This window comes from Toxotes jaculatrix, chromosome 22 (genome assembly GCF_017976425.1).
Source record: "Toxotes jaculatrix isolate fToxJac2 chromosome 22, fToxJac2.pri, whole genome shotgun sequence".
NCBI classification, from domain to species: domain Eukaryota; kingdom Metazoa; phylum Chordata; class Actinopteri; family Toxotidae; genus Toxotes; species Toxotes jaculatrix.
The window spans coordinates 3,695,922-3,708,819 of record NC_054415.1 but is presented as its reverse complement, the minus strand read 5'-3'; the positions used below and the strand labels follow the sequence as shown (position 1 = coordinate 3,708,819).

Genomic DNA, 12,898 nt, shown 5'->3' with positions numbered 1-12,898 from the left:
AATAAGAAACAGGGTGTCACTCCTCTCTTTTTTTTTTTTTTTGATTGTAAATGATTTTTTGGTTTATCCTTCATCCTGCTTTCCTCCCTGTCACCTGGAATGGTGCCTCTCTCTCGACAGGAGTCATGAATAGAAATGAAAAGGGGGAACGGTGTTGCATGGAGAATAGGCTGGCAGACGTGGGCTTTAAATAGAAGTGTTCCCTGTGTTTTCCACTCAGTGTTTTTCTTTCTAAGCTGCGTCAATCATAGCTACAGTCGTCCCAGAGGCCCCTCTCCTGCTGTGCTGTGCGGTAGGTAGATGGTACTTGTTTGGAAGGGCCTGCTCCTATGGGCTATAACTGGGCTCAACTGTGAATTCCACATATGGGCTCAAGCGCGCAGGTTGTCATGCAACGAGAGGCACGAGTGGGAACTGAGGACCTGATATTAAGAACCACTTAAAATCTTAATGTCAAGCAAATTTTCGGTTTGTCACTTTTTGGATTTAATATCAGCGTGTGGGCTTACGGCATGTGGATACGGCGTCTGTACTCCTACCACAGATGCACCTGCTAGTGATGAACCGAGGCCATGTTCAGACCAACGTTAGCACTGCAGCACACAGAAACTCATGCAGTTTAGAAGGGAAGAGCTTAACCCCGGTTACTCTTTGTAGCTACAATCTACAGATGTCCACTAAATACCTGGCATGCAGGTGTGCAGGTATCGGTGGATGCCAGAAAACTCAGACAGGTGTGTGGCCAAAAATTCGTTTGGCAAGAGTGAAATCAGGCGTTGTGATGTAATGTTTACCTGAGTTGAAACGGAGTGATTTTTATCTGCCTGGGTGGATCCTAATCTAACCAGCCAAGAGGAGCCTATGTAGGGGAAACGTTGTCTCCATTGGCGAGATGACAGATAAAATGGTTGTTGGTGTGTTTTGGCGTCTGATAAGCCCTCACACTCACGCGTAAAACCGGAATTTCTGCTTGATATTTCATCCCGCCACCTGTACCACTAGCAACACACCAACGGCAGCACTGGCACAGATTCTCAACAGGTTAAAAAGGCATTGGTTGTTTTGCAGATGGGGTTAATTATAAAGAGCTTGCAAATTCATTTTTCCTCCTGTGTAGAATAGTGTGAGGTCTTTACAAACGTGAAGGCGCCTTATTTTTGTGTCATTCTTCGGTCAAAATTATTAGTCCTTTTTTTTTTTTGATTACAAGGGGATTTGGGAGCTTTATTTTTTTCTTTAAAAGAAAGGAAATGCATCTGGTGGAAAATACAAAATGTGCCAGACCTAACGAGACAAAGAAGACAATTTATTGCCTGTAAAGCGGCCTAATCCCATTGGTAGATTTGATTTTTAAGACACGGCCGTTGCCTAGCGAGATGCTCCGTCTAACAATTGAATTGTGACCTCCTCTGAAGTTGCAGTGTACACTGCTTGCCAGAGGTGTTTGTTTTGTTTCTATAAGACATTATCTCCTTAATTAAGCTGTGATTTAGGCTTAGAAATTCCTCTCCAACAGGCCAGGCTCTTCAAAACGACAATGAGGAAATAATCTCAGGAGGAAATCTTTGCTTTCCAAGCCATTCTTCACTAATTACTGGATCAAGGCTTTTAGCAACCTCCAATACCCAAATGCTCTGGCATCTTGAGCGGACCACAGTGTTTTTGTGTAGTATTTGATTGAAAGCTAAATTTATCTAGCCTCTGAAAGAGACAGCATTCCCCTCTGCCTCAAGTATGTACCTCTACAGGAATATTTTTTACTGGCAAATTTGTTTTAAATTGGTGCCAAACATTTCTCGAACATGAGAAATAAGTTAAAAATAACGGAGACAGCCTCGGAAATGATCAGTTTAATGTTTGTGTAAATGAAAGCACGAACTTACAGAGACTAATCCACTTATCGTTCATTAAACTGCCTAATAAATTCAGTCATCAAGGTTAATTTTGGCTTGATCCCGTGTGACAATGCCACCAAATCCTGTATTATACCCAGGATTGAGGCTGCTCTGAGGGGGGGCAGAGGTGAGTATATTTTTCAGGTGATGTAACAGAACATCTAGCTGCTGATAGAAAACCATAGTCTCTGATTGTCTAACCATTTACAGCTGTTAGCTCGTTAGCCAGCTAAAACAGCAATAATTACGAATCTTACAATTTTATAAAATGAAAGATCAAGACATAAAATTAGAAAAGCGGCATAGCACCATAGACTGTATAAGACATAGCACCAGTGTTTTGCAGGCCACTTTTTGATCTCTCTCCTGTGAGACTCCATGATGTCGGCAGCTGTGTTTGCCAGGACATGTGACACAACCACAGAACCTTTTCATTGCCAGGTGTGTTGTTCAGGTGGTGGTCGGGGAAACAGCATGGTTAAGCACTGCCATCAGGTGCCCTCAGGCTGTTACTGCTCTCCAGCTGCCCAGCAGTCCCTCAACAAATGCACACACACACACACACTGAGGGTTAGACTGACTTACCACTTCTCCTCACAACAGCTGTCTTCATAATCAATCACTCAGCAGGTACAGTCCGTCTCAGCTGTAGTCTTCTGTGCTGTGCACAAGAGTCTGTCATTATTCCACGCAGGCCTGCTGTAGACATCGTCATGTTGTTGTTGTAATTGGTTTCACATCTGGGGCTGAGCGTTGTTTTCATAAGGATTTTATTGCATCGGATGCAGATTCGGCCCGTTGATTTCAGGGTTAGGGTTGATGCACTACCATCAGCTGATTGTTTGACATTTCCCTCAGTCTGGTCAACCTGCAAAAAAAATGCAGATATGTCTCACTCTCTATAAAATTTATTCCACTTTTTTAAATGAGAGTGTTGCTGTTTCCTCAATACTATCAATACTGATGGAAACAAGCCCATATAAAAAAAAAAGACATAGAATGATAATCAAAACTTAGCTAAGTCGTGCTGATAAACAAGAAAAAGCAGCACAGATTTACAGCAGGACACACGTGCAGAAAATCAGGAGGCAATCATTCTGCCTGTAGGAATTCACCATAGTAAGACATTAAGGTGCAAAAGCGTAACATAAATTTAATCGACTGGAATTAGTCCAGTGATGTTCATTTGTTTTTTTTCTTTTTTCCTGAGGGTGAGTCACTCGTTTATGGTAAAATCTATTTAATCCAAACCTGTTTGTGTCTGAAACATGGAGAGAGCAAACCTTTGAAATGCGTGCACTTACATAAAATGGTCCATTTTAATCCATTCTTGATAAAATGTTTTGAATACTGGGATATGCAGCGTAATTACACAGGACCATTATCGCTCCAGGTTTAAAAATCAGGCTGATGGCTTCGCTGCCAGCTTAGCACCCGGTTCTAAAACATGCTGTCGAGCTCTGAACGTGGCTGTGGATTGTGCTGCTGTGCCCGGGATAGTTTTGTTATTTTGCTTGTAAAAATCTGTTGTTTGGTCACTTTCCATGTTTTAGAGGAAGCTGGGCAGTGGTATCATCGAGCAGCCCCACAATGTGTGAAAGCCATTTACACTGTGGTGGCTGCTGCCACTTTTGTAGCTTCCTGGATGCTGTGGACCTGGCTTCACTCCTGCCCAGCATGTCTGTGGTTCTTTTGATAGGTCTATGAAACCTGAATAGTCCCAGAGTTGTTGGGGCCCTGAATGAGCGCGAGCCGTCGGCCAAGAAAATCGAGCGTGGACGGCCAAAAAACACGATGGCCTAACTGAAAGGCAGCGAGGACTGAATGGCACTTGGCTCTCTGACCGCCTCCTTCTCATTAGATAAACCCAGTCAGCAGAGAGGCAGGACAGATTCCTGCTCCTCAAGTGTCAGACCTCCACAATGGCCCAAGACATCTCTTCTCTTTGTGAGGTGTCCGTCGTGAGAAGGGTCTCCTGACACAATACCTCTCTCTGTCTAAAGGCTGGGCTTCTTCCTCCTCTGCCAAATGGATGAGCTCGGTCTGTGCCAGGTTGCAAGATAGACCAGGGCCAGCACGCTCAGGAGGCTTTGTGTGGTAGGATAGAAGAATGGCCTGGGATACCAGATGTTAAACAACCCATTTGGCATGGTACACGTGAGGAGATACCAGACATTCCAAGAAAAGAAGTTTGTGGAGAAGTGGAGACTGTCGGCCACAGCTCGGGGTCAGGGATCACGTCGTAGTCTTCTGATAAAATGCCCCAACAGATAAGCCTTTATTAGCTCTAAGTTAGAGACAAGACATCCCTCCTATCCATCCATGGCGCTGCTGTCATGGTTCTCTGCACATACTTACAGTCAGATGCACAGTATGCGCTCAGGTGAATCCAGAATGGCTCACTGTTATCATCAAATATGTTGTTTGCCACGATTTGTGAAGCAACTTCCATTATGTTTGTAAGAACTGTGAGATGTGGATAAAAGCTCCAGAATAAGTAAATTTAATGCATGAAACTTGAGCTAAGACTCTTTTTATTGTCTATTTCTTAAAATATGAATATTTTCTAAGATGGACAGCATCTTAAAAAAACAAACAGCAGATGAAGGATAAGAGGATGAAGTATAAAATGCAAAAGCAGCAGGATGTTGGATGCTCCCTTTCTGCCCTTTTCTCTTCTCGTCTGCCTCCTCTCTTCTTCCTTTGTATGATTGTTAGCTGCTCGTGTGGTTTTCTAAATCCTCCCCGCTTTTGGACGATGGGATGTAAGATAGAAAACAACAGGGTAACTCGGCGGTTCCGTTCTGCCACGAGTGCTGCAAGAAACACATGTCCAGGAAAAGTGTTGGAACGCCGCTGTCATGCTGCAGCCTGGTAGGACTGGACGGTTTGTGCTTTGTGCCGCGCTGTGCAAAAAAAAAAACCATCAGGACAGGAAGGAAGAAGTACTACGCATGCCAGCACTGGGGCGAAAACAAGATTAGGGGTTAGACAAAACACAGGGCCACTTCCCCCCGCAGCCTCCGTACAGCACACAGCAGGCACCCCGTTATTACTGCTGGTTTGCAGGAACAGGATTCATTATGGGGACGCAGGAAACAGGAGAGGCTGCTGGGATAAACGCTCTAGCAGCCATCACCACCAGCCTGCCGTTCCTCTCTGGCTTGAATTACAGCCGTCCTGGTCTGTGGTCGGGACACACAGATGTTAAAACTATCTTACCTCTCCCAAGACAGCCCTAAGCTCCTGTCCTAACTGAGGGAGAGAGCAGTTATTACTCAATGTCATGTGTTATTGGGGTGAGTGTCAGTATGGTCATATCAGGACAGCTGAACATGTGTGACGCTCAGGGGATAACAACCGTATTCATCAAACGTCCCTTCTTATAGATGCTGATTTAACTTCAGTGAACATTTTATTTATTTCAAACTTTTTAAACGAATAAAGCAACTGATGCCTCGAACAGCGCAAGAAAAATATCAGAATTTCTAAAAGACGAGATGAAAGTAGTCATTCGATGAAAGTGTCTCAGAAGGCTGTGCCTCGATCTCTGACACGCACGAATCATGGTCGGTTTGTGTATCATCTCTTGCCCGGTCAAACGCTAGAGAAAACAAACAGCTGACCTGCTAATGGGGCTGTAACCACGAGCTGGATCTCCTACGTTCAGACGCGGGTCAGCAGTGTTTGTGAGGACGAGGCTTAAGCAAATACACAAAAAGATAACGACCTCCTGCACGAGACGACAGGAGAGTTCAGCCTGAACTCTGTTTCCTGGGAAGACGGTGTTTATACCTGGAGGAAACAGAATGGAAAACACAAAAACAGACACTGGTCAGATTTTATGAAGCAAGAGGAAATGTGTTTGACTCCCAGGAGCTCACACACTGGTAAACTGTCTTCATTTAGATCTTTATTTTGTAGGTTTTTGCCTCACTCAGGTATCATGGATGCAAGGCTAAGATTCAAGTACATGAAGCACTTGATAACATGTTTTAAACCCTCTGGTTCTGGCAGCAGTGGAGGTGATGAGAGGCATAAATGGCATCTTAAGTCATTAGAAAAGCAAAACAGATCTGGCATTTTCTCTGCAGTTATGTAAAAACCAATCTGTCGTGCATAAATTCAACCAATAGCTAATTATTTATCAGAGATCTGAGGCAAAACCATGTAATTACACAATTTTCCATGATCTTGAACAGTTTCATGGCATTAAACATAATCAGTTAATGTCATCCATTAGCAGTGTTTTACAGTTTTACACTTCCTGTCATGTAACCCTTCGTTTCTCTGTTTGACTCATTAAGTGTCGCTTACCTGCAACTCTCAATTTCACCTGCCTTTTGAGTTTAATGCTTTCAATAAGCACTTAAGGAACCATCCACTGCTGGATGCTGGTTCGATAATGATTGATATTGACTGATAATGATTGTTTTGCACCTGAGGTTGACAGGTAAAACACGGCTGTGTTTCAGATTGATTCGCCGATTCACTGGATTAATATTCAGCTAGTCCGAGCTCACACTCTGCCAGTGGTGCTGAGAAAAGCTTGGTAGTTATTCTCAAAGCCTGTCAGTTTGCAGAGGGGTCACGGCCGCAAGACTGCCATGGTCCGCTGGGGGTCAGAGGCACAGCACGGGGCTGCAGTAAGCCTATTTAAAGCTGAAGAAGACGGTTATTTAAGGACTTCCACTGGTCTCTTATACACTTCGATGTGTTGCAATCCATGTTCAAGAGCTCTTCTGGGTATAGAGCGAGCTGTTTGAAGGCGTAGCAGGAAAGACAGTTACTGATGTTTCTTCTCTGAGCGTGCAGTCGCCATAGCCACCATAGCATTGTAATCACATGTCAGGGCTACAGCGGCTAGAGAGACACCACATGGAGACCAAAAGAGCGGTGAAATGGTCAGCAAAGGCTAAGTAATCCTCTCCTTTTCAGTAACACACATCTAACAGACACACTCCTCGCTCTCTGACACAGTAAATGAAAGGCTAAGTACGTGTGCACTTTATATCCAACTATAAACTACAAATTAAAACTTCCTCTTCCATCTATGCTGTTAACCCCCTGCGTCAAGTATAAACCCAGTTTTAGAGTCTAAACCAATACAGGATTACAGAGGCCAATAGCAACATCAGTACGTGAGAATGTTAAAAATTAGAGCCAGACTCTGTAACACTATGCTGATGTTTTACACTGGAAATGAGAAATATACGTACAAACGCTGCCAATGAAGCATTTTCTTTTTGCACGTCTGCCAACATAATATGCAGACACCGACACCTCTGTGATAGGCTGCTATCGGCCCGCTGACGTACCGGCCAGCTCCGGTTTCCATCTTCTCGCCGAGTCTGACATCGCTGAGCAGAGGGCTAAAAAGGGGCCATGTGGTTTTCTGTGGAGGTCTGTGGTGTTGGAGTGTAAAGTCCCATTTATACAGAGTGAACCCCCCTGAAGCTCCAAATACTCCACTGTCCTCTCAGCCCTGCACACACACACACACACACACACAGCCCGACTCTTTACAAGTCCAGTCAAAACCGCTGCTCTGCTCCAACCTACTGTGGAGGTTATAGACCAGAGAACAAGTTTGGCAAACTTAAAATACGATGAGAGCTGTTTCCCACAGATGTATTAAAGCTCTTCCAGACAGCCGGAGATCTCTGCCCAGCCCCGCTGAGCCCGACTGGCCTGCCCTCAGGCCTTAGCTCCATCTGACACATCCAGAGGAATGCTGATGCTGCTATCTCTGGGTCAACAATCACAGTCAGACCCCTGTTGTTTGTTTGCCGAAAGCTCTTTTCTCTTTTTTCTTTTTTTTGCGGCACCCACCCCCCCGGTGTAAAGCGAACTCACTTTGAGGTCTGGCTGAGTTCTGATTAAAATATTATAGTCTCACTTGGAGTGAAAATGAGAGTCAAGCAGACTTAAAGTTCAAAGCCAAAAAGTGCAAGGCTTTCACTTGATAAACACACAATTTTAAAGAAAGCAACCCAGGGCTTTGTGGCCAATACAAGCTTTGACTCTTGAGAATGTCTTGTACGCTGTTTGACTCGACTCTGTCCCCAAACAACCTTCTCACAAAAAAAAACCCTGTTGTGCAATTTTGGGATTTAAATCAAATGAAAAGGCACCAGATTTTGGGAAGGGTGATTATAACCAGACTGGGATTCCAGGTTGTAATAAATCCTGACTGGAATGGTGGTAAATCTTAAAAATGTTCACCTGTGCTTTTTAATATATTTTTCTGTTTAAAACTTTTCTGTTTTCCTTCCTTTGTAACTCTTCTTCCCTCGGTGGATGTTGGTCTGTGTGATGTAATTAGGCTGCCATTTTTGCCTCGGCGTGAAGAAGAGATTTTGCTCTCGACAGAGCTCGCCGGTTAAATAAAGGTCAAGTGAAAATCTAAGTTTGTCGAGAAAAGCAGAGACACACACAAGTACCTTCCACTTCTAAGCCTTTTACTCAAACACACCAAATAAAGAGTGTTTTATCTTTCGGACGAAGGTCACTGCAGGTCACAGAAAATATAAGTTTTTCCCTACAGGATTAAATGTAATATTCTTGCCACAGGTCAGTGGAGATCCAGTCACACCTTTTTGAGGCTGTCAAATGATGTCTCACTCCTGCTCCGAGCTGGCTGCACCTCTCCTGGGCCTAACACTGACCTTGGCAGTGTGTGGTGTCACATTAATCAGCCAGCAGCTCCGGGCTGGATGTCCTCTCTTTGATCTCTGCCATACCTGAGCGCGGCGCTGTGCCTGTCTGAGCTGACGGCTGGTCCTGATTGAAAGACAGTGGACATCGGTGTGCCAGTGTCCTTTTTCCCTAATAGATCATCTTAATGAAATCACTGTGCTGCGGAGAGTGGCAGGTGATTAATACACACAAGTCATTAAGCCTGCTGAATAAGGTTGTGCCTCCGGCGGAGGTGCCCTTTGCTTGTTTAGAAATAAATCTGAGGACTAAGTGGACAGGGCACTGGCAGGGTGACAAGGCAGCATGTTCACCAATCAGCCACAACATTAAGACCAGTCACGGGTTTTAATGCTGTGGCCGATCGGTGTGCACATTATGCAAGAACACTGTGTCTTATGTAAAGACATTTGACCTCTGCGAGTGAAATGTTTGGGAAGATTATTGCAAAATGTGCCCCGTCATTGCTCTGAAGAACTCTGTGTACTCTGTTCACCTTGTCAGAGCTTGTGTCAGAGTAATAAAAATCACATTTAACACACCTCTTACTTAATACTTTTAAAACTCGGTTACTATTTCACGTCTTTTTCAAATATTCACATAAAAAAAAAATTACCAGTACACCATCTGTAATATTCTTGCTGCTGAACATTTGGATGACATCAGGGTTTTGGCAGCCCGTCACTTCTTAACTTTTCTATATTTATTCTGTCTAATGCTGCAGGTTTACTGCCACCACAAAATGTACTCAGCCATCACACAGCATCACTTTGACAGGCACATAAAAGGTAAATGCCAGAGCAGGGTTATAAAGAATCACATGCATTCAGATTCTTGCTGCCATAGACGGAGCTGCAGCATAGACGACTGATCGTTTTCCTCCCCAAAGAGACTTTCCAACCACAACAGACATTCCAGTAGACTGTGAAGCTCCGCTCCAGATGTAGCTTCTTTCATTCTTTTTGTGCAGAGTGACGGACATGGGTACTGAGGCTGGAGCAGACCAGGATATGTGCTTTACTTGTTTTAGTTAAGTAAACACTCTTGTGAGGCCCTGACACTCGGTCCTGCTGTAAACAGGAAGCAGAGACGATTCAGGAAATCTGGCTGCTTCTTTTCAGCTCACACTCAGGTTTTTAATCTCTTTGACTTCACGTGTCACGGGAGTTAATGTTGTAATGTGTAGTTATGTGAATTCTCTTTTGGCTGCAATTTGCTATGTTACCTAAGTTATGACTCGGTTGGAAACCATTTTTAAAATGATCATATATCAGGATTTTACATAATTTTCCAGAGCTACCAATCACATAGTTCAGCATTATTGAAATGTTTCGTGTGTTTTTAATTAATCTAAAAGTCCTGGAGGTAATATGAAAAGTATTTCCATCATGCATTCTGTAATCAGTTGCGTCTGGGCTGCATGCACCCGTCTGACCTGAACAGAGGTAAGATTGAGAGTAGGAGATTTTAAAATGACCATTTTGGGGAAAAAAACCAAACTGTGTCAGCGCTCTTCCTCTGGATTGTTTCTCAGCTAAAAACCTGATCCAGATGAGCCAACTTTATCCCAGTCGAACAGGTGCAAAATAACCATGCAAAATATTAAATATACACTAGAGAATATTATTGTTTTCAACACAGCAATGTGAAGTGTTCAGTCAGAATATGTAAATAATATATTAGTCAACGTTAGCTACTATGTGCTCTGAGTACGAGCTGTTCTTTCATTTATAAACTTTAGGAAAATGATCTATTTAAAATCACTTCTAACCGTCTATTTGTTCTTCAGAAGAAATGGTTTTGTTTTTAGTAACTCTTAGTTTTGGATCCTTCCCAGTGTTGAAATGTGAACACGTTGCTCATAACAATCAAAGTCGAACCATCAGTCAAACCGCACTCGTTCCACACATTATCTGCTGGTTTCCACAGTCCAAGGTAAGAAACTAGCCCCCCCACGAAAAAAAATACACAGACTCATGTTGATGATGTCAGGAGCAGAAACTCCCCTTATATGGTTGCACAGAGATCCCACTTTCCCTTTATTTGGAATAGAAGAAAATGCACAGCAGTTTGGAATACTAGAGGGCAAAACGGGCTGCATCTCTATCCAAAATAAACTTTGACATTCCCAGTTCCACATTTCAGGCAAGTTTGTGCATAGCCGAGTGGTTAGTCACTGCACAATACGCTATGTGTTAACACAGACGGACTTCTGTTTAATGTCTTTTTTTTTCTTTTGACTCAGAGCTTCTACCCTTTTATTTCCCAATTATTGTTTCATCCAAAACCTGAAATGACGCCCTGTCAAGTTGGCACTTCAGAAATTGCTGCAGGAAGACAAAGTGCAATTCAATGCAAAAAATACCACAAACTGTGTGAAATCAAAACCTCTTGCAGGGCACGCATGTTAGAGATGAAGAAACGACCGGTGTGCACAGAGTTACATCAGGAGACAGAGGAGAGTGCCAGCATTAGGCACTGAGTGAGAGTCAAAAAAAAACAAAGGAGCTGGTGTTTTCCCTAGGGATGACTGATAAACCGTTTGGCAGGAAAGGCCTTGCAAATGACTGCATTCCTTGTTAACCTTGTGATTCTATTTTTACCACTTAAGGGCCTGTTGAGTGGGCACCTTTTGTTCGCCCTGTAGCGCGAAACAGGAAAGACTGGTTTGCATTGTGCCCCTCTGGGAGCTTGGCCCTGATCTCTGTCCCTCGTCACGATCCAACCATCCATCCTAATGTCGAGTTCTGTTTACGCAATGGATCTTCGATGCTCCCAGACAGTTGAACCCAGCGACTCTGCGGCACTGTTCACTGTAAAGTAATGCAAATAGGAAGCTGAGGCCGTGCAAATATTTCATGATGAAGCTAAGAATCCAGATTGCGAGGAGTAAAGTTGGAGGTTTTCCCAGGCAATGTGCAAGATCTCTGCCTAAATAATGAAAGCAAACTCCCCACTCCTCTGTGAAAGGGATGTTTGCTCCCTGTATGTTTATACATGTCTTTTATTGTGTTTTCAAGGGACATTCCACTGGTCAAAAATCCCCTCTGACTGTCCTCAGGAGGTGAAAGGCCCCTCAAACAGGCCGTCATCCTGTTGGCCTGACTGGAGTCTATCTAGTGTTTGGTTAGTGTTTGAGCTGCAGCTCCTCAGGGATTCCTGGAAGTGAATGTGATCATGTCTTAAGAGGATTAAGAAGAGACCCTGGCTGTGCTGGAGCAGAGGTCAACATCGCTGTTATGGTGGGAATGACCTCACTTGTCACCGTGCATCCGTCAGAGCATTTACGTGCACCGAAGTGACTGAGTCACTCTCGACTTTATGCAGGGACATGATATACTTCATCTGGTTTCTTGCGTGCATGTAGACATAGTCTGAGCAACTGTGCTGTCTCTACCCCAGGCTGTTCTAATGATTTTTCTTTTTGTCTCTTTTCATTTACCGACCTCTCCTTCTCTCAGAGCCTGGATGAGCTGGACGACGATGACGCGGGGGAGAAGGACAGGAGGGAGGAGGAGGAGCTGGTTCAGGCCAACACTTTCCAGAACGAGGCCATGACAGCTGACCCTGCCACCGACCACTTAATGGTAAGACGCAGCATGACAGGAAGGAGGAGGAGGAGGGAGCAGATGATATCCACGGAGTGTTTCACAGTCTGTATTGTCTGTATTTGATGTTTTACTTTTCCTCCACACTTCACCTGAGCAGAATAGTGCACAGGCTGATCCTTCCACGCTGCCAAATAGAGACACTGTTGCTCATGGAGACACCAGCTGAGCTCAGGAGCCGAGTTTGTGTGGAAAAACTGCAGTGATGCAAAAGTCAGATGTGTCTCTGAATTTCATCATCGCTGCGAAATAAGTTAAAAGCACAAAGAAACACCCTACAAGCTGTTACAGCTACTCGATGATATAAAACCTCACGAGGCAGGAGCTTCTGGTTTTGGGTGATGTAATTTGCTTATTGCTAAAAGGTTTTGGTAGTAACAAAGCAGTGTCATCCCTTCACACACCACTTAGCGTGGCTGTGTGGGCTCAGGTCCTCGAAATGAAGAGCGGCGACCAGCGTTAGGATCTGTTTTTGTGTAGAAGGCTTCTGCATCTTAACAATGTGAATCAGAGACTGTTGATGTCAAAATGAGTTTTTTAATTTCGGTGAGCAATATTGTGTTTACTCAATAAAAGTGAAGCCGTGCGGAAAAAGAGATGCTGCTCTTCCTCCAAATAAGTCCGGGAGGTATTCTGTAGAGTGAAGCCGTAAATGATTGAGTGAAACTGAAGCCAAATGAGAAGCGACATCCTCAGAGT

The 12,898-nt window shown here is 44.0% G+C and overlaps 1 protein-coding gene across 2 annotated transcripts in view; it reads left to right on the top strand.

Moving 5' to 3' along the window:
• The window catches only part of pawr (PRKC, apoptosis, WT1, regulator), a 51,863-nt gene that overhangs the window by 23,059 nt on the left and 15,906 nt on the right, over nucleotides 1-12,898 (top strand). For both annotated transcript variants that reach the window (XM_041030081.1, XM_041030082.1), the window contains exon 3: nucleotides 12,053-12,178. In XM_041030081.1, the coding sequence (XP_040886015.1) occupies nucleotides 12,053-12,178 (126 nt within the window). The remainder of the gene's footprint in view (nucleotides 1-12,052; nucleotides 12,179-12,898) is intronic.